At 44.9% G+C, this 27,722-nt stretch overlaps 1 protein-coding gene across 1 annotated transcript; it reads left to right on the forward strand.

Moving 5' to 3' along the window:
• The first annotated feature begins 893 nt into the window (after positions 1-893).
• Positions 894-27,632, forward strand: pard6gb (par-6 family cell polarity regulator gamma b). Its single transcript, XM_084031553.1, has 3 exons — positions 894-1,260; positions 5,427-5,649; positions 25,987-27,632. Exons 1-3 carry the CDS (start codon positions 1,189-1,191, stop codon positions 27,078-27,080), a joined length of 1,389 nt encoding a protein of 462 aa, XP_083887679.1. The 5' UTR covers positions 894-1,188; the 3' UTR covers positions 27,081-27,632.
• Positions 27,633-27,722: the final 90 nt, after the last annotated feature.

Consider the following 27,722-nt stretch of genomic DNA (forward strand, 5'->3'; position numbering starts at 1 on the left):
CTATACTTCTTTACCCAGATGCCTCTAGGGAAATGAGGTGTAGGAATTTGAGTGGGGGGGGGGTTGACCTGCACAACATGTATCCATCATGTTCCAGTGACAGTCCGACTTAAGTGGAAGGGCTGCATTTTGAAGCTCTACCGACAAAAGCATTGCTGCCTACGTAACACTTTATAGTGGACTTACAGAAGCTACAAGAGCAAGAAACTTCTGTTTGTATATGTCAGACCATGTATGCATGCTGAACAGAATACATACTATATCACTGATGGGAGTGTGACGTCTCAACAACATACCTGGATGCTCCTGCGCGCGTTTTTGGTTGTAAACTCAAATTACCTGAAAAAAAAAGTGTATGTTGCTAATGCTGGAATTAATTCCAATGCACGCTATCTTCCATTCTAATCAACTACTCGTCCTGTGGACTGGAGGCTTCGCGTTGAGAAATGCGTCCTCTGGCGCACTGGAGGACCAGAGTGCGTAGTGTTGCCTTTAGGTGCTGTGGGAATTTTTATACCTATTAGAAAACCACCAAAAAATGTATGGCTAGGACATGGGAGGTTCAAATCTAGTATTCATTCATAGTTCTACCTTGGGAAGCCATTCTTAATATTGTGCTCCACATTCATCAAAAGATGCTTGTTGAAACAGGACTTTCTGAATTCTCCTCCTCTAATATAAATAACCGATATGTCAGATCTTCATCGTGTATTGCACTTTAATAGGCGTCTTAATGTATGTATCTGTAACATATAGGCTGCCGTTGAATGTGCGTCAACTCTTATTGTGATAATAAGGCTACAGGCCGAGGAAGCTAGGAATTACGAGCGGCACGTGAACGCCTCACAGGATCCCATTTTTTAGGAGGGCTGATGTCATTTCAAAACTTAACTCGCACTCCCAAGTCAACGCGGCGAGTTGCTCACCTCCGAGTCCCCCGTAAAAAGTCTCTTCTCGTCTCTTCTGTGTGGCGGATCGCGTTAGAAGAAACCTCCGGGAGGTGAAACCAACCGACGGAGACACAAACTTCCTCCAGCGGAGGCGAAGCAGGAGGATCTTACAGCAGAAACCCCGGGACCAGAGCCCCTCTTTCTGCGGGGCAAAGGCGGCTCAACTTCTTTTTTTTATTATTATTATTATTATATATATTTTTTTAAACTACAGCCACGAAACAAACAAACAACAAAAATGAATCGGAGCTTTAATAAGTCGCAACCTCTGCGGAACGCGGACTGTAACGCGGTGGAGGTGAAAAGCAAGGTGAGCGTTTCAGGGTTTGTAGGATTTGTTGGCTCCAAACGGGGATTTTGGGGGAAGAAAATGAGGAGTTCACATGGTTGTGCCGAGCTGGAAGTTGGGTCGGACGAAACCGTGCGCAACTTTAACGCATACCCGTCTCCTTTTCAGTCGCAAATGCGCTTATCTGGGTCCACAAAGACTGGTGCGGGACGGGAACTGGTTTCTGTAATTTGCACTGATTATTGTCTTCTTATTTCCGACCATGCAGAATGTGCTGATTTGGCTCTTTCCCTCCCTGTCACGTAGCTGATGGGAGGAGGGTGGGGGGATAGAAACTGGTTTGACATTGTCTCTTAACATGCTAATTTACTATTTGTTACACTAAAGAAAGATCTTAAATGCTCCATCGGATGTTGTTGCAACATTATGGCGCGTTCACTGCTACATAGTTTTTCCACCGACTGGTTGTTTTTGGAGTTTGTGAGAGGCAGACACTGTTCTAGCTGCATCAATTAAAGTTCAGCAGGGAGTAAATGCAATCAGTTTTATGCTTATGTAATGGGAGACCACAAAATGTATACAGCATGGGAGCAGACGTCACGTGATGTGTGAACAATATCACCTCATCACATACCTACATTGGACCCTGGGGTAGCTCTTTCATAAGTTTCTTTCCAGCAAAAGTTGTTGTTTTTAATAGTTTTAACTGTTTCTTGATGCATGTGGGCATCATAACAGGATAAACACACGGCACCGTGTCCGATCCCGCCCTCAGGGTGAACAGTGAACTATTTATACATGTTTTTTTTTTTTGTCACAGCCTCTCAAGGACTTTCTTTTCTCCAAATTCCATTCAAGTGACGGCGACCCAGAGTGGTATTCATACGTATGTGTCTTCATGCATGAAGGATGAGCTCCTGAGTCACAGTTGAGATGGACAGGAGGTGACTCATTCAACCCAGAGGTCCTTTTCTTTTTTAAAGTTTTGGCTGCCCAGTTTCAGTGGTGTGGTGGGACAGGCAGTGACAACACAGGAGGAGACTCTGAGATGCAGGTGGGACTGGCAGGCTAGAAACCGCCACGACAGGCAGGTTTCCCATTTTTGAATCAGATATCAGTCATCAGCTTTTATCACGTCATTCTTTTTTTGTTCTACTTCCTCCAGCAAATCTGTTAGTCGATGATCACCTAACTAAACCAGAATGACGACTCGGGAGCGTTTGAAAGCTCCGCTTCTGTTCTCCCTTTTTGAACGTGTAAAAGCAACATTTCAACATAGCGTAGAAAGTAAGACTTGCTGATGGAAAACTAGCTTTCATTTCCATTGCAAATTCTGAAGGGAATGCTGATGTGAATAATCTATCCCTCCTCTCTTGGATAGCAGGAATCTGTACGTTCAGTTCAGTTTCAAGAACTTATCTACGTCCCAGGGAACGGGACTTACTGGAGACGTCTGGAAAATAAACCAGGAACGAAATGTGCGGGATGACTCAGCATTTCTAGATATCCCATGTGACCTCTTCCCAGGGGTAACCGTGGTGAGTTGTGTGCAGCTCTTCCACACAGCCTAACACGTATGTTTGAGAAATAACCCCCCCCGAACAAGGAGTGACATCATCGCCCGTGTGGTGGAACACGTGGTGTGCCTGGTTCTCGCTGGTTAGTGGTTTTTCTCAGGGGGAAACCGTTCCAATGATAAGCTTATCAGGGATAACGCCAGAGGTGTCTGGCTGCCTGTCGTGGAGCCTCGGCCAGGAGCTGGTTTCACTCATAGAAAGCTCTTATCGGAGACGGGGAGAGTGCAAAGGGATGTTGGGGGTTGGATGGGATTTTATTTTTCCTGCCTTCCCTCTGCCCTTTGATTCATCCAGATTTCCAACTACTAAAAAAAATCTGCATATTCTGAGTTCGAGGCCCGATCTGTTGTCGATCACGTTGCATATTCACATTCGTCTATTAACGCTGAGAACCTTTTTAGGTGATTTTTCTCAGGTGAGGACGAAGCGGAGTGTCGATGAAAGACAGGAAGTCAGTTATGTTCCATGTTCAGCCGTGTGTCAGAGTTTAGACGTGTTTCAACCCGTTGACATCACTTGGCCCTGATAGGCCCGTGGAGGACAGGTGATGTCACATTTTGTAGTAATGTATTCTTAGGTTGGAGGGTTTAGTGTCAAGGACCCGTGATGAATCGCCCCGTGTTCAGACTTGCCCGTGCCACAGGGCCGAGTCCTGCTTGTGGAAACAGATCGTTGGAGGCGGCGCGTACCGATACGCAGGAGTGCAACCATCGTTCGGGCGAGTCACGTGTGACGGGTTGGAGTCTTAAAGTGTTAATTACGCATCGGTCGCGTGTACGTTTCACTTTTTTTCCGAAATGTTACTTGCTGAAGGCTGGCGAACTTGTTTGTCAACTTCAAGTGTAGGTTGAGTTTTATTAGCTGGCATCCCAGTTCTACTTTTAGAAGATTGCATGCCTTTTGTTGCCTTCAGTGATTCTGGCAGCAAACCACACGCCCGCCTGGCATCCCCCTAGTCTCCAAACACGCCTCCACTTAAATTCATATGTCATCTTCTAATTACAGAGCCGGTGAATGTATCCCCCCCCCTCCGCTCTTCTTCTCTCCTCCCTCCCACTCAGTATACCCTCTTCTGCTCCTCAGTCAGCAGTTTTCCTCTCCCTCCCCTCCCTCCCTCCCCTCCCCTCCCCTCCCCCTGCTCCACGATCATCATCTCCCCTCTTCCTCTCCGCTGTGAGCTGATGATTACAGTAACAAACGGCACCTCCGTCTACAAATTGCCACTGTGATTCAGACTTCAGAGCGCCTGCTTCGCATTGTGTGTGTGTTGTTGTGGTTAATGGAGCTTTTGTGCCTCCGTTGTATCTCTGCCCCTCGAGTCCGTTCTTGTCCGTGAGTCACATGATGACCCCGCGGTGACCCTCAGCCGCGCTCTCATTGGCGGTTTCGGGGGGGGGGGGGCCCTAGGCGGCAAAAAAGCTGTGGCGCAATTGTTCAAGTCTGTGCTCTTGTGCGTAAACGGCGGGTGGGAGGTGGGGCCGTCATTTATGTATACCGAGACAGCTTACTCATCCACCTGTATTGTTCTATTGTGCAGCAGCCCTAGCCCCCTTTTTCCTGCTGTTTTCATGCTCACGGTCACATGTGATGTGCAACTGCCATTTGTTGTTGTAATGATGCGGTCAGCATGCAGCATAACACAAAGCTGCCGGGACTCAACAAGGAAATTGTTTAGCTGAGGCGGTTAGCCACCCAGATCCTGATCAATCTCGTCTTGCGATCAATTTGGTTTGGTGACGGCATTCTAAACACACTCGGTAAAAGACTAGTTCCCATTTTAAGAAATTCACTTATTCACTTTTTTTTTTGCAAATGGTTAGATAATCTGTCTGGTCATTATAAGGCTACAGCCATCAGATAGTTAGCTTATTACATGGCCTTCATGAATACTTAATGCTTATTGGTCAGATATGGCTGACTGCTGCTATGATTTAACAGCCCTTTTCTATGGATGCAGTTCTGTAGTTTTTTCTGCTTCTTTTTAAAAACGGAAGCAATAAAATCATCAATTTTGTGTCAAATTATTGTTCTCTTTGCGAAGTAGCTGTGTAATAAGCTGGATATTGTGCAACACGCCTGCAGGGGGAATCAAGTTCCTGCTCGTAAACATACTGTACTTCCCCAAATGTCAAACAATTCCTCTCAATGTGTGACATTTGCTGTGTGAAAATTGCCCCCGAAACACTTAAGGTGTCATTTCATTAAAAAAAAGTATATTTAATGATGTTTGCTTAAAGTCTTTCATATACAGAGGCACTCATTTTGAATTATTATATTTAGGCACACTTTTTTTTTTGCTATCAATAGCTGTATTTTTCTGTAAGTATTAAACTCTTCCAGCAGTTGAGTGTGTAATAAAGTGAAGATGATATTGCTTTGGCTGCATTAAAAACAGGGTTTTGTTTGTGCCATATTGTGCACAAGGTCACGGCTGCAACTGTGACGGAGCTCAGCGGACTTCCTCCCTGTTAGTTTTACGTGTTTGCCAGTCTGATGATGGAAATAAGTGCGTGAGGTCGGACGTCCCGGTTTCCTCTTCCTGTGTGGTTGTCTTGGTGACCGTCATTTTTTAATATCCTCTCTCTCTCTCTCTCTTGCTCTTCTCTTCAGTATGGGGCAGAATTTCGCCGCTTCGCGGTGGACCGGGTCAAGCCCGGCAAGTTCGAGGAGTTTTACAAGCTCATTCTGCACATTCACCGCATCGCCAACATGGAGGTGATGATCGGCTACGCTGACATCCACGGCGACCTGCTGCCGATCAACAATGACGACAACTTCTGCAAGGCGGTGTCGACGGCTCACCCGCTGCTCAGGATCTTCATACAGAGACAAGGTAGGTTTGTCTGTCAAAGGCAGCATGTCTCTGCCTTTTCCCCCAACATTAGAATCATAAACATTATCTCATAAAATCTGTGTGGGTATTAGTTTTCAGTTAAAAAAACGACAAAACAAAGATCTATTGCATTAGCTGCATCTTGGGCTGCCATTATTGTGCTGACTCGACTCAAGTTTCCCCACAGAATACCTCCTCATCCAATTATGCCTCTCTCCCCGCTATGGGAACCCAAGGCCTTTTTGTTTACCTCATGCAAGGCCGTCTGTCTGTCTGTCTGTGTTTGTGTGTGTTTCCTGTCCCCTTATTGGCTGCGTCTGTCTCAGGCCGTGTCTGTCTGCCTGGCTAAGTCCCGTGTCTTATCCAGAGGAAGGCCTCGTAGGCAGACGAACACACAAACACACACACAGGCCGGTGCCTTGGCAGCCCCATAGAAATCAGGTCATTGAGCAAAGCCTGTATCCCGGCATACCAGACATTACTGAGAGACAAAAGATCTGCATGAAAAGAGAGACTCCTTACTGAGCTCCCTCGGTTCGTGTGTGTGCGCGCGCATGCGAGTGTGTATTTGTTCAAAGCCAACACCACGGTACACTGAATGGGAACCAGTCCTAGTCTCCCTCTCTCTCTCTCTCCATCTCCATCTCCATCTCTCTCATTGATCCCAACTCTGGAGTGGGCCTTGACTGCCCGCCTGCCAGCCGGCCCGCATACAAATTAATCCATCACCATTCACATCTATTCATACCCTCGGTCCTTCCTGGAATGCCCCTCGCTCGGTTGTGTAATGAACATGTACACTCCGGGGTATTGTTTTAATTGTCGCCCCAAATATGCAAAGCTAGCCACAACGCGGTGAATTATCTTGTCGCAGATTTCCAGCAAGACGTAAGGTTTGGATCTTCGTTTTTGTGCAAACACATGTAGAGATTTTCCTAGAAATTGAGTTATTGAAAATATTAAACTTTGCTCTTTCCCCTCGTTTATAACATTGCAGGAAAGTAATGTTTTCAGACTAGAAATTCAGGCATCATTTAACACATGGTTAAGTTAAATAATGTCATAATTGATCATGAGACCCATGGTTGCAAGGATTCTGCTCCCGGCCTTGGCTGTGTGATGTCACCCACATCCATTTACATTCAGTCGGGGGTTCCCTGTTACACCTTTACCTTTATGTCACGTCACTTTTCTGTCCCAGTTTCCAAAAATGCCATCAAACAGTGGGGTGGTGGGGGGGCTGACCCTTGTTGTAAGATCCTCTTACAAAGGGGCCTATTTATTGTTGTTGTTGTTGTGTGTTGTTGTGGTGTAAACACATCGCTGACATGGTGATGTGGTTTGGGGGAATGTGCACTGTCGTGACTGATGCTGAGGCAGGCTGAGCATCTTAAGCCTCACTGCAGACTATTGTTAGTCGCCAGACAAAGAGGTGTGTGTTTTACTTCGAGTACCTCATTTCTCAGAAGAGCTGCCCCTTCACCCAGTATGCTACATGCACGAGAAAGCGTGTGTGTGTGTGTGATGATGACTGTATCAGTCGGTACCAGCCCGTTAGCACAGGTCATTAGCGGTGTCACCGTGTATCTTCTCCGGCTCAGTCAGCAGACCACCCCAGATGAAAGGAAAGGCTTCACACACATATAAAGACAGTGTGACTCAGGCCTCAGTCACAGAAAGGACATTTTGTTTGGTCATTTCAACTGGACTGGTCTTTCCCATGCATACGAGTGCAGAAAAAAACACATTTAATTGGGCTGCCCACAAAGTTTACACGTCTTTCTTTATTCCCATTAAAAGCCACAAAAAATCATCTTAAAGTAAATTTGAAAAAAATGTGTTAAACATGCATTTCTTTAAAAAAATATGCTACCACATAGAACCGGATTTGGGTGGGGGGGGGGGGTTCATGGATGCATTGTACAATAAGACTTAGAGATGCAACACAATGAGAAACAGGAGGGGAAGTATATAAAAGGACAACTGAGTGTGGAACGGTCTCCAAGTTTCAAAAAGATCTCAAAGTTAAGAAAAACCAATGAAAACGAACTATTAATACATTTTTTTATGTCATTTTCTCCAGTCAGACCCTCAGCTCCACCCCACCAGACAGGAGACGGGTTTCAGTTACTGGCCGTGTGTGTACTTTTGTCCGTGTAACAATAGGTCTGCATTGTAACGTGTGTGTGGGTCTCTTTCATCTACCTGACACCTTCCTTCCGGGCTAACATCGCCATTGTTGGTGAGATCACTTGAGCACGTGCGGCGTTTGTGTGGCGACGCGGCAATAATCCAGCCCAAGTTACCTGCTGCGCTCTGTGGGGAGGGAGCTTGTTAAGGGATGACTTCAACTACAGAACAGGGGCTTAGACTTTATTCCCCAACAACACACAAAAGCCCGTCTGCGTAGATGATTGCACAGCGCTCGTCTTCGGTTAGAGCAAGAGGAAGTTGGAGGATAACACCTGTGTTTTTGGAAGCAGAAGTCCGCTGTTACAACAGAGTCAAAGGCATCAGGGTTTCACGTTTTTTATTATGGTTAAAGTGAAATCTATTGAAACTGCAACAGTGCCTCTCTGTTATTGTTAAAGAGTCTATATTGGTATTACTCTTTACCAATGGAGTCATTTGTTTTTATGTATTTGTCAAAGAGTTATATCCTCCTTAAGAGATTATCCTCTAAAGAAGTACTATTTGAAGCTATAAAAACTATTACTCTGTCAGCAATGCAAAACTATTAGTAGGTGCATTGAGCTGAAACACTTCTCAATTTGGATGCATTTCACTTCAGCGGGGTGCACTGCAGTGCAATGCAACTTGAATTGTTCAAAAGACAGAAAACACCATGAATCCGGTGGTGCTCGCAGTAGAAAGCCTTTCTGTTAAATCATTTCCTTAATAACTTCAATCACAGTCTCTTTTTAATAATGAACGTGCACGCAAAAATACATGGCTTTATCCCAGTCCTCCCTGTAGTAGTTGTAAAACACAAATCAAATCCAGTTTAATGTTACGTTACCTCAACAGCCTTTTTATTTCACCCTCAACAAAAATCCAGGGAGCCAACGGCGTCAAAACCTGTGGTTAAAAAATATCCGTTTGTAGTCGGAGCGGGGGAGGGTAGGCCCTTCACAGAGGGAAGTTTTTGTACTGGGACACTTCTACGTTTCTCATGCAGGCACAATCAGGAGTGGGGGGATGGGGACGAGGCGAGACATGGGAAGCAAAACGGGACGCATCTAAAGCGAGTGAACCAGCTCCATGTGTGGAGGTGGGCTCCTCGTCCGGTCCGAACGTGTGCAAAATTATCTTCTCCATATATTCCAACTCCGGTCCCCTCGTGTTGACTCAGCTTTTAGTTTCCCGTTTGATGCGTTCGATGTCGAGTGTACTCGGCTAGGCATTTTGTCAAAAGTTTGTGGCGTGTTTATCTAGAGAAACTACTGGAAGTACTAATCGTTCATTCATAGTCGGCTTCTTGTGCAAAATGATGCAAATTAGGATGTAGATAAGCGAGAGGGAACACTGCCTACACTGTGTTTATAGGAAGAGATAACTTGGGACAGGAAACCTGCCGCTGAGCTCATGAATTTCCACGTTTCACTAGTATCTTTTTTTTTTTACTGTTGTAAGATTAAAGACATACTGTAAATGATTGGACAGAATGTATCTTATCTATTCCCAGAAATCTATTTTTGGACCAGAGTATGACCAGTGAACGTAGGTTGTTATGCGTTTAAAAGGCTTTCGGAGCTGGGAACGTCTTGCAGGCGTTAGCTACTAATTTCCCACACTACAGTAATGACTGTGCTCATTTTGATGATAGTTTTTCGATGATGCACACTGGAGGATAAGTAGGGTTCAAACGTGTATGAAAGTCACTGCAAATTTTACCGGTAATTATGCTAATGGTCGACAAAAAAAAACAGTCTAGATCCAAGCAAAACACTGGCCCTTTTTTTTTTTTTTCTTCTTTTCTAAAGCTCAATTTTGAGAAGGAAAATGCAGTTGTTTTTGTAGACAGTGCCAGTGGCCTGCACACAGACTAAACTTTCAACAAAGAGAAGAGACCCCTGTTTGGCGAAGGGCTAAAAGTTTAAATAAATAGAGCAGACGAGGTGGGCCAAGGTCGAGTCTGTGCAGCTTCGTATCTTGCACGCTGAGCACTGGGGGTTTAGTCGGCAACCCGACGGCTCTCCACACCTGTGAAAACTAGAGGGCCACATATCAACACCAGCCAAACTAAAGAGAGATGTGGCACCGCAGCACAAATAAAAAAAAAAAATTAAAAAAAACTGCAGCCACGCCAGTTAAAGCCGACAACCAGACCAGTTTCTCAACAATTTGGATCGTTGCTTGGAGATCAAATAAATGCTAGCATTATTATATTTCTAAGGTGGACCGGACTGTCTGCACTCTGCTGACTTTCCACACTTGTGTGTTGTTAACAGAACAAAGCTTGGCAGGCTGTGTCGTAATGTAATGTCTGAAACGATAAAGTCCAAATGTTTTTGTCTGGTGTCTTAAATTTTAATACAAACGTGTCCTCTCGTAAAAGAATAATATTTCAAGCAGAATTATAATTTATTGGTCTTGTGCGACAGATGTCAACATGCCACTGCTCAGTGATGATAGCTGCAGGTTTCACGCTTTGACCCCACAACATTTGATCCATGTAGACAAGAGGAAGAGCCACCTCGGTAATTAGCATTGGCTCTTTATCCCAGTCAGGCCTCACAAAGCTGATTTAGTCCTGACGATGGATTAGAATAGATCGCCCGATAAGTGTAGATGATTCCGAATTTATTCATGGTATTGTGCAGCTTTTTTTCCCCTATTTTGTCCTCTTTGCTTACTTGAATTCTGTGTGTGCCGTTCAGTTGGATAATGAACTTGCATGCCAGCCACACAATCAAAGACGGAACGCATTCTTTTCCTCATTCCAGCAGATCTATTTTGGTCACGTAGAGGCACCGCCGTATTGCATTGCCCCCGTGTGCTTTTGTGACTTAACGGAGCATCAGAGTCATTAAGCATGAGTTCGTAGTGTGGTCTGTTGTGCTGGGGCTGCCACTACCTCCTAGTCTTTTGTGCTCGGTACCAGAGAGCGGCCTCAGGCTATGCAACAGAGGATCTGGCTGAGTGAGAGGGAACGCTATGAAACAACGGGCCTTGCTGCTCCTGGAAGGCAAAGAAGACAGCAGCTGTCAGTTACAGCTCATCATCCACCCTTTCTATGCTTTCCCTTTTTTTCCTGAGCGGTGAAAGTGTGCAAATCCTGTCGGATAGGACGCCAACAAAAACGGTACAAGTTGTCAGTCCGATCATGCTAGTCCACGTTTGAGGCCGGCTGACAAGACAACAGGCAGTTTTAGGTAGCCGTGTACGATCCCCGCTCTCACATAAGAGCTCAGGCATGACTCAATTGTCAAGGGCAAAGGGGGAGAAACCACGGCAGACAGTGGGGAGTCAGCCTGACAGTATGACAGACAGACAGGGGAGTGGGGAAGGAAGGAGGGGAGGACTGGGCAGGTTGGTCCACCTCCATCCTGTGGCCTGGCTGTTATCCTCTTGTTGCAATCCGAGCCAACAGAAATCAGGAATTTTCTGGAGAAGAGGGGAAAGCCCGTGCGGGGCCGATGTCATGTACGGTATCGGACAAAAACCCCTTTTTATTAGGGCTTTGTGTAAGCTTTACACAAATACTTTGATGACACATCTGGGTCACATTCAATGGGCAGCGGCATGGGAAAACGCAGCGCCTTTTTGAAAAACGACTCATCTCAGTGAGGTGTTCAAGGCCTCGTCTCTCAAATAAATCCCTCTACCGGGGAAAGTTTCAGTGCCGTAAAAACCTTTTTAGGTAGTATGTGTGGGCTTCTCAATAAAACCTGTGTGTGGCCTTTTCTCTGCACGTCTTCACACAATGCCAGCCGTAGTTAAAGTGTGATGGAGGGGCCTGGTGCCTGGCGGGAGCAGGACAGAACAGCAGCAGCCATGTCCGATGGGTAGCCGCCTCTCTTTGTTGCCTCTGACTGCTGAGCCTCCGCCGACCAGCTTGGACCACGCTGTGAATCATGTCGGCCGGCACAATAAGGGACACAAATCCACAGCCGCACTCGACATGCAGCCAGTTGAGAGCACGAGCACACACTCTGTCACATGACATTGAATTTGTGTTGCGTATTTTTGCTTTAACTGTAAAGCAGAAGATGCTCACATCTTGGAACTTTCTCTGTGTTGTCGTGGGGAGGGGAGGTCCTGTGTTTTAATTAAACTTGTAAGGGCTGTTGTGTTTGGCAGAGCTTTATTGGTGTTTGTGTTTCCTAAGTCCCTGCTTTCATTTTGGTTTTTACGACCCTGCTTTGAACTGCGTCCTCGCTCCCCCACAATGAAGTTTCCAGACATGGCGGGGACAGGAGCGTCTGCGTCGTGGCACTCTTTCTATCGTCCCGTTTGTTGTGTTTTTGATGAGCATTTTTTCGTGGATTTATTTGACATTTTTTCAAAACCCAAAGTCAACAATGTTCCCTCTTTTTGGTACTGCATGGTCACACATTGTCGAAAAGACATTTCGCCGGGTTTTTAGAAAATCCGTCCTTCTGACAAAAAACCGCACAAATGTTTGACGTGCAAATTTCCCGAAGGATGTGGTCGTTTTGCAGCACTCTTCATATTGGTCAGAAAAAATTAACTCTACACACAGCTGTTCTCAATTCCCTATGACACCTCTGACCGACTCTGTTATGACCGCTCTGATTCTCAAAAAGTCAGTGGCTCGGCAGTAATCAACCTCATCCTGCATCTAAATGAGCTCTGGAGACGAGGCTTTTTTGGAAATTGTATGCTGGATGTGATGAATTTAGCCAGTCCTTCAGGGACAAACAAACAACTTCCTAAGCCGCCACCACCAGGCCACTCCTCAGCAGCATGAACCTTCAAAGGGAGAAAAACAAGCTTGAAATACTTCAGCGCCATATTTCTTTCCCTTGATGTATGGCTTGAATGTGCAATGAGATCCTGTGAAATGTGTGACTGAATTTCCAACTGTGTTTGGGTTTTTCTCCTTTTGTTTATGTTGTTTGTATGATGTCATAAGCATAAGGAGAAAGGTTCGGATGTTCCCTTCTAAATTTGATAGTTGGTCTTTTTTTCTATACCATATGATTTTCCTTTATTTTTTAGTTTGATTTTTACATTATATTCCCATAGTAATTAACCATTCAATTCTAAAACGGCATACTTAAAAATGGGGGGAAATGCATTTAGTTTTTAGCCAACATGATCGATATCACACATATTTGTATGTTCAGTAGACTGCAGCCAGAGGCTAGTTAGCATAGCTTAGCATAAATACTTGAAATGGAAACCAGCTTGCTTTTTTATGCATTGGAAAAAATTCGAAGATTCAACATGCAAGTGAGCTTTAGAGGGGCTGGTAGGTGGACTTGAGGTTACCTGCAGACACAGAGCCAGGCTCGCGTCAAAGCAATTTTAAGTCTTAATGCTAAGCTAAGCTAACCCCTCCTTTGCCCTAGTTTCATATTTAATTGTGCTCATTTGCTCCTGGAGTGGTTGAACCTGATTCAGGGAAATACCGGATGTTATGAACTTAACATGACAGGTTAAAGGTTCAACAAGGCAGTTTAATCAGAAAACAACACCTGCGATGCATTAAAACATCGCAGGTATAACAACAACATAAGGACGGCATTCCCCTAAAACAGGACGGAGACGACACTGAGAAGGAGGCAGGCATGCAGTGGAAAATTCCCCAGCCAAGTTTAGAACCGAGCCATGAGCAAAGTGAGGGAAGAGGCTGAAGATTTGGGGTTAGAGTGAGCGGGAAATATGGACGCTGGCCTGGGTGGATGTTAGTGGGTTTTTTGAGGGAGGAGTTGCTGGTTTTGTGCAGAGACGGCTCGCCGTGAGACCTACTCGCTGCAGTTCCTCCTTAATTACAGCTCTACTGGAGGACAAGGCCAGGCATGCTTTTTTTTCTGTGTAGCGCTGAAAAGCTTGTGCTAATTAACACACATCTGTAATGAACGCAAGTGCAAGCCTGAGCAAATGATTTGTGTCCTTTTTTTGATGTGTTCACCTCACACGTAGGTTGGCTTAAAAAAGAGCGTGTGGTTTTCTGTAGCGTTCTTTATTTTGGAGTCTAATCTTTGCTCACTCTTGGATCTGTTTCACTCTCAGTGTCCTTGTATTTATCTAATCAACAGAACTATATCTCCTTCAGGCTCTGACCAACATCTTTAAGCAAGTTGAGCCATGAGAAGCGAATGGTAGCTAGCACACCAACCTAGCATTGCCTCTGCAGAGGGTTATTTTGGGAGTCCGTAATTACAAAGGAGGGACTGACTTTGCTTCACAACACTCAACCCGCAGCAAACACACTCTCCACTGGCGAGGTTGGCTTCCAACCCACCCGGCTTATTCTAGGTTAACAGGGCCTTGGCTCCAGCAACAGGCTCACGCTCACTGCTGATAGCTTATCTGCAGTTTAGTTGATAAACACCTTAATCCGTCAGGCCAATTTATTTTAGAATTCAAGAAAGGTGCTCGACTTGTGCTTTGCAATGAGTTGGATGTGCATACTGCTAGCGCATCCGCTTTAAGTACTGTCCTTTTGCCAAGACATACGCTCCTTGTCACTGAGACCAATCAGACATACTTGACCTTCCCTGTGGCATGTGATGCTATTTATTTTCCCCCATTTGATGACCCTGGTCAAAAGTTCACAGTGCCTGAAGCAAAAAAAAACATCCAGAACGAAATCCACTCAACATGAAAGCCTGTACAAACATGGCTGTATGAGCTGTGAACGAGTGCACTGTATGGGGACACTTGTGAGTCTGTCGAGGCGCGTCAAGGTCCAAGATTCTTTAAAAAAAATGTTTTTAGTGTTTTTGTTTTTGCTTGATGGAACCTCAGGATGACTACTTTTAGGGGGGACTGACATCCTAGGCCATGGGTGCACAAAGTAGACCCACCCACATGTGCATGACGTCCACTAACATGATTACATGCGATGCTGCATGTTCATGTAGAGCGCATGATCCTGCCTTCAACATGGAAAAGGCTATGTTTATGTGTCACGTTTAGGAGATGTTGCGTTGTGATTTTGATCCGGTCTGCTGAGAAGGAGTAGACCGTTTCTCTGGGGTTGTTTACTCCTCTGCTATCCCGCACTGATGAAGTAAATAGACATTTTGTTGTTATTGTTGGGGTTTTTTTTCTTAAGAAAATAAATTGGTTGCATTTTAGGGTAAAATTTGTGCATTATGGCACATTTGATTTGTGGGGTGTGTGTATGTGTGTGTGTGGGGGGGTATTACCATTTATAGGTCATGAGGCTAAAACAATGAGACAAGCTGTCATGCCACCTCACCAGTCTGGCAGTTGTTCAGCCGTAACATCATACTGGAGTGGTTTGATTGGCTAGAATGAAGCCAGAAGTATTTATGATTGGCTATCACAAGTATCACCAGTCTTATCTATGGTGCGCCCATCGTGTAATTGATTACACAGGGAAGACTTTTTTTGCAATTCATCAAGTCATTGGAGATCTGGTTGTGATGTTTTGCTTTGCTCTACTACAGACCGTCTCCAAACCGTCACTGGAATGATTCACAACTGCACTGTTTTTGCACTTTAACCGATGAATACATGATTCAGGGTCAGCTCACCATCTGAGTATTAAAGTGAATTGTGCAATATATTTTTGTCTATAGATGTTCTGCAATCTCAAAAATACTAGTTATGCCTCTTTCAAGATGGAGCATAAAAAGTGAATAACGACCTGTTGCATACATTTCTTAGTCGTAGTCACATAAAGGTGGACTTGTCTGGCAGCAATAGACAGACACAGCGTGAGAAGATGCTGCCCCTTCTCCTACCCACCCTCCCCCCCGTCTATAGACATGTGGGCCAGGAATTGGTTGTTGAATCAGGCCAGCTCGTATGGGAGAGGAAGGAAAGAATGGAGGAGGGGAGGAATGAGCCTTGACTCTTGTCCTCATATGAATTGTGTCCCAGAGACTCGGCGAAACAATGGACATTGACAGCTCATGTGGAAATACTCCCACAGACAGTTATTGTGTGCGTGCGTGTGAGGACTAGTCAAGTAGTGTAGTGGTTCGGCTGCAGAGACTAGATAAAGTAAACCCCAAATGGAGTCACTGGAGCAAAGCATGGAGCAGGAAGAAGGATATGTGTCACCAAACACAGGAAGTGTTCTGTTATGCTGCCTGGTTGTGAAAGAGAGGATGTTGGTGTTTTCAGGTGCGGGTAAAGGATGAGACCGAGGCCTGTCCGAGCTTGCAGAGGATTTAGCCAATCACGCCCGGGGAGGTGGGGGCCCCTCACCTGGAAGCCAGGAAGGGGCTTTTCATTGACCCACGCTCATGACTGAATAGAGGCCACTGGATGTGCTCGCGTTGATGACATACCAGTGGAAATCCCATGCTGAATCCCCTTCTAAGGATTAAGAATGGTGGTGTCTAACTGGATCAAACAAGTTCATATTCAGCCAAAACTATCATACTTTTTTTTTTTTTTTTTTGCAAAACAAAGTGTGTGTGTGTGTGTGTGTGTGTGTGTGTGTGCTTGTGTAAAGATAAAAAATGATCTCATTCAGCCTCGGAGACAACATTTTCTCTGGCCACTTATAAGTCGGGTTGCAGCGTGATGGATTATTTTTCTTGCCCACAGTGTGAATGAGATGAACGTCTCCAGAGGCAGCTTCATAACAGAGGATCACTTTTCCTGCGGGTTGATGGAAGACCTTCTCAGCAAGGCGTCTTCTGTGAGACAGGCAGTCTCGCTCTTTCTCAGTCTCTCCCGTTTTCCCGTAAGCCGACAGTTTTACTACAAATCAACGTTGGCAGTGTGATGGGTTGTCACTCTTTCGACCTGTTTACAGAAGGAAATTTGTCAATTTTCAAGTCAGCATGCAGTGTTTACTCGCTCGGTTGTCTCATTTCCTTACCCGTCTGCTTGAACGTCAAATCCTCTGGCATTTCTCAGCCTGTCTGCACTATGTGTGTTTGTGACGGTGAGAGGGCCAGACAGACCATAATCCTCCTAGTCTGCTTGTTGTCACCTGCAGCCGATAGTAGATCAGAAAGTGACTTAAACCCAGATCAGAGGGTGAAGGTGGAGCTTAGAAAGTAGAACAATATTAGAGGTCTCTCTGAGTTCACTTGGGTTTTTTTTGGGAACTTTGATCCAACCAGGTCTAAATTATACCAGTTGAGTTTAGTTGAATTCAGTTGGTTTATACAATAAAATAAATGCTTCAATTCACCCACTCCTCCAAAGCAACCGCCCCATTGTCTTAACATGTGGGTTTATATATCTCAATAAGCTATTTCCAATGAACTATATCCGCTTTTCCTCCAGTGCTGAAGTGAGCCCGCATGAATAAGATTCACACAGGACTCATAAAATGTTCTCTTCATTAAGCAATGTGAAGCAAATCCAATTGAGAGCAAATCTTTTCAGTCTGGGGGCTCATTAAACATTATTTGATGGTCAATGAGGCTGCGGAGCGTATGTTTTGGTTTTGCGAGTGTGGGAGAGGCATCGAGTCGATTCAGCAATTGTTATTATATTAGTCATAGTGTCTCTTTTTGAGCTTCTCTCTGGTGAGTCTTGGCTGCGTATGAGAGAAGAGGAAGATGGGAAGAGAGAGTGGACATGAGGAAACGGCATCTCGTGTTTTAGAGTCATTCTGTTGTTGTTTCCCTCACTCATGTGCACTCTCACACAAAGAGAAGGCCAGACAGGTGGCAAGGACACAAGTCTGCTGCTGTGAGGTGTGTCACCCGAAGGCCAGAATCTATTTCTCCTGATCCCTTGTAATCTATATTATTTGTCATACGAGTGTTTTTATTTCTTCGATGTTCTCTTTGAAATAACCCCTTACAGCTCAGTATGTTTTTCTGAAGTAGAAAGTTTTTTCTTAAGTGCAGTCCGTGTATTTATATCTTCACATGGGCTCGTAAGCAGTGGAGGCATTAGCCCGGGTACCTGTGGGCCAGATGGTGGAGACTTTGGAGACTTAAATCAACAGCATGTGTTTTCTTGGTTAGAAACATGCATATGATCAGCAAAGAGGCCGTTGGATTAAAACCAGAAGCAGTAGTTGTATTGAAGAGAGAGAGAGAGAGAGAGGGAGGCACTTCTAACGGCACATTTTCTCTGAGGGGGGGCGAACACTTGAAGGAGTGGAGATTGTTCCTTTCGAAAAGGTTGGAGGAATGCAAGACCTGTCTACTCCATCGCTCTCCTCTTCCTCCCCCTTTGATGTTCCTCCCTCCCCTCCTCTGCTATACGTCTCCCCCCCCCCCCCCCCCACACACACACAGCACAAACACACAGGTTAATCTCCTTATGTACGCACACGCACTCTGGCACTGCCCTCTCTTGAAATACCTCTCTCTTGGTCTTAACCTCTGTTCCCCTTGTGATTTAGCCGTCCATTTATGTGTGTGTGTGTGTGTGTGTGTAATGGGGGGTGGGTGATACCTGTCCTGCAGCGGATCTGAAAACCTGTGACTCCCTTCCCCACCCAACCACACAGGCCGAGCCAGAACAAGGCAGACAAGGCAGCTCCATTTAACGTGTCCCAGATGTGCAGCCCGGCCCCTGTGTGCCGCGGTAACTGCTAGTGAAACGAGTGCAGGGAGTGAAGGAATGGAGGGGGTGCGTGCAAAGTGCTACCCGGCACACACATGCATGCAACAGTTTTTAGAGCTCTGTCAGGAGGGGGAAAAAAACATTTCTTTCTCTCACCTGATTCCCATTTGATTTTTCTAATCCCAGGGTCTCTAATATTTTTCTTTGTGTTCTTTAATCTATGGGAAGCTTCAATCACAGATGAGTTGCAGGACTTAGTTAACATGACAGCCCAGACCCAAGGCTCTTTTTTATTTCTGTTACCTTTATTTTTGTTCTCATAAAAGTTTTCATAAGTGTTTTCATGTTTCAAAGCAAACATACGTCTGATGTTGATGTGAAGTCGAAGTTTAACGCAGAAATGACATATTCAAAGCTCAAGTACACTACTTGAGTACATGTACTTAGTTATGGTCCTGTGCGTTCATTCTTGTCCATGCACCTACCATAACGCAGCGTGCACAAGATCACTTCCACTAAGTTTCTACCCAAAACCTTCAGTGCAGCTGTCGTTTATAACCACGTACGTTTTATCCAGCTTTGCCAAATTTCCACCAGGCCTCAACCACCTCTGCAAGAATGTGAAATATGTTTGCAAGTTTTGAAAAAAAGTTCTTCTTTATTCTGTCTGGATTCTTTTTCCATGTTAGTGTTAGCTGAACGTCTTGGCAGCAGTCGGCCCCTAAACACATAGATAGACTTCCCGGCCGTCTCCAAATGGGGGGAAGAGAGGAGACGTCCAAGAATACTGATTGTTTTGGTTCATTCCTCACATTTTCTACGTGTGGAAGGGACTCTGTGTGCACTTTACATTGACAAAACGGGAAAACTTGACCTGGCACCTCAAAAGTAAGAGGCCAGAGCCCTGTTTTTATATTTGCTGCAGCTTATTGACATGTTGGAGGAATGCAGCTCATTATACGGTATTTGGATGTGTTGTATGAAACCGCCGGAGAGCGATGAAAACCAACTATTTCTGAGCCCACGCTAGGAGGAGAGAGCAATAGAAAAGCACTCTGCATTTCCTCAAATCGTTTCTTTTATAATGCAAACAAGGCAAAAAAAAAAAAATGCAAATGTGGGTGAGGGGGATGTGTTTCTGTGGACGCACCGTACTGTACGGCATTGTAGTGGGCTGTCTATTTTAACTCTGCATGTGCTATTTCATCCCGTTCTACTTTGAGCCATATTCCTGGTGGTTTTGAAAGAGTGTGTGTGTGGGGGGGGTGCAGGAATGAAGCCCACTGCCACAGCATCCAGTGACCTAATGCAAAAGGCAGCAGGGTCTAGCACTATTCACCACTCTCTCTCTCTCTCTCTCTCTCTCTGCCTCTCCAGTGATTATGCTCTCTCCTGTCACTAAGCACTTTGTCACGCTTGGCCGAAGACCATGTTGGGGGCTGGGGGGTTGTTGGGGTCCAGGAATGTCACTTGCATAGATGGACTGTAGCTGGATATGCTGTAGACGGAGCAACATGCCTTAGGTCATCGGGTGTAGCTTTAGCATACAGAAGTGAACTGATGAATATTGTGTCTACAAAAACTTTTCACAAAAACAGCCTTGTTTAGTTTTTCAGCTTTGTGACGATGCATGCGTTTTAAGATAATCCAACTCCAAGAAGTTTGAGTTTTCTCCCGAATACTTAATAAGGAATAGTTTGGCATTTGGGGAAACAATGCTAATTAGCTTTTCATGCAGAGAGACTGCTAACCCTCCATCTACATCTGCACAGTAAATATGGAACTGCACCCAGCAGGCAGTTAGCTTAGCTTAGCACGAGGTCTGGGCTATATGGCCAACATCTTCTATCGCATTTCATATCTCGATTAAAAAAACAAACATGATTTGGCATGTTTTCTAGTAATTTAATCATTCGTATATATATATGTTTTCTTTTTGTCTATTCTTATGTTCATTTAATACTTTTATTTTGGTTCAAATTAACATTTTGGAAGTGGAATTATGGAGGAAAATTAAATAAATACTCGCCCATCTGCAATGTGTTCTTCTTTGCATGGTGTGATGTTGCTACCACAATAGTTGGCTATGTTGCTTCTGTGTAGCGGTTTGAAATGTGTTTTTTAACTTCCTCAGCTGGGCTGCTAATGTCTGCGTCATATCACTGAGTCAAAATATCATTACCAGGGCGTCACACCCCTGAGGGGCCACCGCAAAAAACCTGTTAGCAGGCTGTTGATGTTGTCCCCTTTACCCCAAGTCTCACATACACAATGAAAATGAGAAATCCCAAAAAGTCAGTCCTCTAACTAACCATATACTTCTTTAATGGTTATGAAACAAACACTTTTTATAAAGTATGTTCCTCCATTTACTGCCCACCCAACACAAAGACCCCCATTCATACAAATGAACATGTCGTAACACGTGGGGACTGTGCATTGACACGTGCCAGTACTGTACACACAACACTGACAAATCCCTAAAAAAAAAGAATTATTAGAAATTCTGGCTCTGGTTCCAACACGCACCAAAAGTACTTAGCATAGCGTGGCAACTTTCACAAAGGCCTGTGTGAAATATCACACGTGAGGCGGGCCCCACACACCTCTTCAAACATTATTAGTCCCATTTCTTCGGTGATTGTGGTGCCTCTGAGGGAAACTCAAAGCATACGAGTCATGTTGTGGCTCTGTTCTGTGCTGCTGAAGCATAAACAAACACGCATCATACTAATTCCCTGTTGATTCATTTCCTCATACCGTTGATGTATTGCTCACATTCCATCACACGTTACATTACCATAGCATTAGCAGGATTTTTGTCAAAATAGAGGTGTGTTTCTCTTTTGGTTCATTGCCACCGGCTCTTCAGTCACTCTGTTTACAGCCGAGTCAGTAGTGAGTGTAAGAAGACCTGCCAGGAACAAGTGTGCACAGAGGCCCTAATGGTCGATCATAAAACTCTTTAGATTCCTGTCTTTTATGGGAGATGGTGGAAAAGCAGTGGGACTTTAAAGGGCATTCTCTTCACAGCTTTGGTTACCTAGAGGTGGGCTGCAGTGGAACAAAGACTGTTTTTTTTTTCTTCTTCTTCTTTTTCCAAGAACAGCATGATGCATTCAAGAGCAACCGAGAGCCAGATGCAAACTAGTTAGGCTAAACTCCTAATTGGTCTGTTTTTGCTGCCCCAGTGCAGCCTCACAACAAGATGTATGTATTCCAGGGTTCCTTTATGTAGATTGTCAGGTAGTTTCTCATTAAGTGTTTGCTGTGAAATAGAGCAGCAATATGCCATTACTTAGACAGCATCATGGCAAGCATGAAATAGCCAGTTGTTTTGGTTCAAAGCAGCTCACGCCTTTCTGAGGTCTTCAACCTGTTCGGAGATATCTCCAACTACGTTTAGCACCACATTCCTCTGGTGTGTCTCACTCACACACACACACACACACACACACACACAGATGGACAGGCAGACAGACTTGTGCACCCAACCACGCATATCAGCAGGGAGCAGAATGTTGAAGTCACCCAGAAGCCGTCTTTCCACCTTTGACCTCTTTCCTCTGACATTGTGTGGGTTAGGGTTTGAAGTTTATGCATCATGCGGTTTGTAGCTCCAGTATTCCTAAATTAAACACCTTTTCCACGATTACTTTCTGCCCGTATGGCATGACAAAATGAAGGTTTACAATGCTGGAAAACACAGTGATGTGTGGAAATCCCACCAACCTTCTTTCTATATCCACACAGCTGTGTCAGAGCACTCGTATTACCCTTAGCGATACTCTTTACCACAGATGTTAAATGTTGTTTAAGTGAATGAAAGTTTTTTTTTCCATCCCTGTCAGCATTTAGCCCTCACTACTCGCTGTACTCCTGGTGGAATTCCCTGACCTTAAGAGTAGAACAAACCGAGGTTTAGGGTAAATGCAAACAGCTGCTATGTGCATGCATGCTCGGCGTGTTCTCAAATTGTGCATTGCCTTAATTGGCATTTTATATTCCTTACTTGAGTGGGCGTTTATTGAAACGCCAAGCTTTTTTCGAACTGGGCTTTGATCTGAGGTGCCGCTTCGCCTGCAGATGCCTGGCAGTGACCCGACGGTCTTTGATTAACAGGCTTACCCATCATGCATCAATGTAGCGGGGATTATGTTTGTCAGGAGTTGTTACGATAACATTTGTGTGATCTGCAAGAACGTGCTCAGTTAGTTTAGCTGTGTGTGTGTGTGTGTGTGTGTGTGTGTGTGTGTGTGTGGCAGGATCAAGTTCGGACTCTAAAGCTGTGACACCTGATAGTTCATCCTTACTTGGCTTCTTTTGAAGTAATCAGTGACCTTTTTTGAGTTTGGACTGGTTTAGAAAATTATCTTTTTTTCGATCTGTAATTTAAAGAGCAGACTCATTTTCTGGCGTTATTCTACGCTGCAATCACGGATCACAAGCAAGTTCACTAACGTGCAAACAATTTGTACTTTTGAATGTGTTCCTCCGGGTTTATTTCCACAGTAGCGTAGAGCGTGATGTTTAACTTTTGCAATGGAAAAACCCCATTTCACTTTGAACTCACTCATCCTGAATATAATACCCCGAGCCTGCATGCAGACACGGACCGACGGGGTTTTGCTGCCACAGTCTGGTTCAATGACCCGACTTTTTAATTAGTCTGGCATCTCCAAACACTGCAATCCCACGACGCTCCAGTGGTTTCACTTACCAGAGGAAGTTGCTTTAGCGTCGGTGATGGAAGGCGTAGTGCACTTAAGGGCTTTAACTTGTAGTTATTTTTTTATCATTAATTAATCTTCTAATTATTTGTTCAATTTGTTGTTATAGTGAAAATGTTAATCACCATTTTCCAAGGAGAAACCAAATGCACAAGACAAAGCATAGCAGCGAATTGTCACATGATTAGCTGAAACCAGAGGATTTGATTTATCGACTGAAAAAAAGCACTTAAACAATCATTCGTTAACCAAATTAGTTTCTGAACAATTTTATCTTGATAAACGTATTAAATTATGTGATTATTACTCTACCTAACTGTGTGTGTGTGTGTGTGTGTGTGTGTGTGTGTGTGTGTGTGTGTGTGTGTGTGTGTGTGTGTGTGTGTGTGTGTGTGTGTGTGTGTGTGTGTGTGTGTGTGTGTGTGTGTGTGTGTGTGTGTGTGTGTGTGTGTGTGTGTGTGCGCTCTACCACAAACTATGTCATATTTCTGGATGTTTGCAGCAGCTACTTTACAGAAATGAAGGGGAGGACATATGTGGATTTTGATTTGTTATTGTTGTTGGTTTACGGTGCTAAACAATAAAGGACATCAGCGAGACAGAATTTAGACTCACGCTTTTTAAACGGAGTCAATGTAATCGGCACATGGTGTCCCAAACCCAGATTTAAACCATCCTCTTCTGCTATTGCCCCAGGACCTTTCAAACACACCCTGTGTCTTTGCTGCTGTAGGTTTCTTTCAACAAATTATGGCAACATGGGCTTCCTATGAGATTATGCAGAACAGCCTTGAGACATTACAAATAGAAAGCATTGTACATGTAGGAGTTCTAACTGAAAGACTGTCCTACTTTAAGACACTGGTGATGTTGTGTGCTTTGCGGTTTTCTAGACTGTGGTGAGGGTGTGGAAGGTGGAGGCTGTTATATGTACCTTCCAACGTGGTTCCCATCACGTAGACGTGCACTTGAAATTTCAGCCCTGTAATAAATGCATTGCCTTGCATCTAGTCAAATCAGATTCTGCACTTGCATAATTTGTTGCAACACAGAATATTTTGCTTTTAAAAAGGCATTTTAAAGCAGCAAAGATAAGATAAGACTATCTTAAATAGATCTACGATTTCTTTATCTGGTATAATGCAACATCTTGGCACAGCGGTTTGGCTTGACTTTGCAAGGTTTTTACATTGTTTCATGCTGGGCCAAGAGAATTCAATCCACTGTATCGCTGACATTCATTTATCAATCCTATTCCTCCCGATTTAGTCAGATTCCCCATGTGTGGTGTTGCCGGTGACACTGCTGACACCCACAAAAGCTGCCTCTTCCCTCCTGGCAGGGACTTACACCATATAGCCTCCCCGGACCCGTCTTTTCTGAAGCTGCCGTAAAAACATGCTGCTTAGTCAACATTCTGCTCTGGAGCCACCAGGGGAGGCGGGCGGAGGAAGAAAACCTGTATTAATGATGAGTGAGCACTGCATAGGGAGCTGTGGCAGACGTCCACGCTCCTCTGAGGCCGAAGGGGTCGACTGGCCAGCTGGCTCTGCTCAGAGACTACATATTTGTTTCAGTGTTCTCACCTTCCATGGCGTACTTTGAAGATGGGGCCAGAAATTACAGCATGTTCCTCCGCAATACTTTCAGAAAACAGGTGTCCCAAACAGTAGGGCAAAGATGACTCATCGCCGTTGCCATGGAAGTGCAGGAGGCTGATGCTCCCGCCTGGGGGACCTTCACTTCCTGTCACATCAGGCTTTGCTGTGTCCAGATTTCCTGTCGGCCTGAGAAGGGAAGATTAGAGAGCCAACAAGTTATTCTTTTTTTTCCCCCTCATGGAGGCACACTGAATCGTTTCTTGCTATCTCACACTGTCTTTATCAGAACCATAACCCATGAATGCATTCAGACATTTTTTTTTTTTGTGTGTGTGACACCCTAGATTATAATTTTCATTCCACTCTTGCAAAGCCTCAATCCTCCCTCCTTTTATTTGATCTAAGCAAGTACATGAGCTGGTTTGGCAAGCGGCTACATTGTTCTGAAGGAGCCAGTCCTCATATAAGGGTTTTCATTGTTCTATTGATTCACTCTAAATCTCTGGAAACATCATGTTTTAACTGAGATTACCACACTTGGTCTTCCCTCACACCTCATTCTTTCCACATTGGATTATAGCCTTTGGGGTCTCTTACTAGTTGCGCTGGTGGAGGACTGTTAACTATCTTTTGTGCTCCTTGTTTTGTAATGGAGGATAGTACATGTATGTGCCTGCATAGAAATGCACACTGGGGATCCCTACAGCTGCTGCCTGGTAGCAGAAGGGTGGGTCACCTCTGTCAGCACAGGCAGGAATGCTCTGCACACTCAGCGTTTTATACAAACATGCAGAGAGAGAGAGGGAGAGTGTGTGTGTGTGTGTGAGAGAGTATTAGCCGTATGTGAATCCCGTTCAGACGCTCGCATGTCATTTTTCATACATAGGATTTATCTGAAACGTTGGCTTCAAACGTAATTCACTTGTAGAGTAAACTGTCAATAATTAGCCTTGTTTACGGCTTCGGTATTGAAAACCGTCATGTCACACAGGAAAATACGATGTGTATAAATTATTAGCAGGCCTTTTTCTCAGGAAAGTTATTTTCAAACACATCTGTGCAGAGTTTGATCAAAGGGTTGCTGATTTTGTAACGCAGGTGGTTTGATTTAAAGATGTACGGTAAGACTCATCGTGTACAGGTTCCTCGTTCCAGGATGGAAACTTTTCTGTTGCCAGTTTGTTTTACTTTTCCAGATCCTTCTCTCTCTCTCTCTCTCGAAATCTTTTTTGTGCCTTACGGTGTTTTTAGTTTTTCCGTGTTGCCTTTTTTAACATTCGTAAACATGGAAGGAAGAATGTTTCAACCCTAATTTCTAACACTTTGTTTTTCTGTCCCCCTTTTTTGTATCTTTTCAGAAGAGATCGACTACGCCAGCTACGGCACCAACACCTTAACTCGTAAGAAGAAGGCCGTGGTTGCCCTGCGCAATAACGACATCAACCGCAAGCGGACGCACATCCGCATTGGCATGCCGCAGGACTTCCGGCCCGTCTCCTCCATCATCGATGTGGACATCCTGCCTGAGTCCCACCGCCGTGTCCGACTGTACCGCCACGGCTCGGACAAACCGCTGGGCTTTTACATCCGAGATGGAACCAGCGTGCGCGTGACCCCGCACGGGCTGGAGAAAGTGCCCGGCATCTTCATCTCTCGGCTGGTGCCCGGAGGGTTGGCGGAGAGCACCGGGCTGCTGGCGGTGAACGACGAGGTGCTGGAGGTGAACGGCATTGAAGTGACTGGAAAGTCCTTAGATCAGGTAACGGATATGATGATTGCCAACAGCCACAACCTGATTGTGACCGTCAAGCCGGTGAACCAGCGCAATAACGTAGTTCGCAGCAGCAGGATCTCAGGGAGCTCAGGCCAGTCGTCTGACAGCAGCGGATCAACTGGCTATCCCAGTTTGTCTGTGGCCTCGGTGGGGGCGATACCCTCTGGGGCACACGGGTACCATGACGACCTGGAGAGTGACGAGGAGACCGATATTGTCATTGAGAGCAGCATCAAGCGGCCGTCTCAGAGGTCCAATGCTTCCCTGGCCTCCAGTGCGTCCCGCACATACCAGCAGACACCAACGACAGCTTCGGGCCCAGCAGCGCCTCCAAGCCCGCCCACACGTCCTTCATCGGTGGTCTCCACTGCCTCCTTCCACTCCCAGCCGAGCCTCAACGGAGGGTCCCACCACCAGCACCACCACCACCACCACCACCACAGCAGCGGCCTCAGCTACCAGCTCCACAGAGACCTGAACCTGCAGCACAGCCAGCACCAGCAGTCCCAGCACCGTCACCACCAAGTACAGCCTCCGCATCACAGCAGCAACCCCGCCCTCCGCCACAGCAACGGCAGCCTGCACAAAATCCTCAGCTCGCTGAAAACGGACCCACGACACAGCCTTGCACTGCCCAGGGGAGGGGTGGAGGAGGATGGCACTGTCATCACCCTATAATACTTATACATACACACACACACACACAGAATCATCCCAACTGCTCAGAGACTTCAACTGGAACACCAGGCCGGATAAATATGAGCATGACAGTGTTTTGTCAGATACCAATTGTGTAACTTCTTGTTTGTTTAAATGAGATAATTGATAATTGGAAGTTACAAGCCAGGAAACAAGGAAAATGTATTGTATATATTTCCTGTATTTTTTAAAAGTTGTCTTTGTCTTACATCAAAAGTACGTATGTATGTCATAAGCATCGGAACAAATAACTGTTTTTAGGTGAGTCCACTGTATCCTAGAATTCTGAATGTGCCTACAGCCTAATATCTTTCGTTAGTGACCACTTTTATTAAGATGCTTTTCATTCTTATTGGGACCAAGTTGGGGTTGCTTACGGATGTTTTTAAAGAGTAAATCTATATTTCTTATATTCTGATAAATGCTGTTTAGAGAATGATTTTTTTTTTAATAGTTCTTTTATGCATTGATGGTTGTGATCAAATCCTTGTATCTGTTCCAATAAATTATTCTAAGTCTGCAAACTAGAAATGTGATGATTGGTTCAGCATATACATTTTTTAAGACTATTTTTGTTTTATACCATTAAAAAAATGTTTCTTTAAAATAGTTTTTTTTAAG

This window comes from Eutrigla gurnardus (genome assembly GCF_963514095.1).
Source record: "Eutrigla gurnardus genome assembly, chromosome: 17".
NCBI lineage: Eukaryota > Metazoa > Chordata > Actinopteri > Perciformes > Triglidae > Eutrigla > Eutrigla gurnardus.

Bases quoted from the DNA above. Each gene is read 5' to 3' on its own strand.
- pard6gb (XM_084031553.1), top strand. From the start codon at position 1,189: ATGAATCGGAGCTTTAATAAGTCGCAACCTCTGCGGAACGCGGACTGT. The intron at 1,261-5,426 runs GTGAGCGTTTCA...TCTTCTCTTCAG, and splicing joins CGGTGGAGGTGAAAAGCAAG to TATGGGGCAGAATTTCGCCG. The intron at 5,650-25,986 runs GTAGGTTTGTCT...GTATCTTTTCAG, and splicing joins GATCTTCATACAGAGACAAG to AAGAGATCGACTACGCCAGC.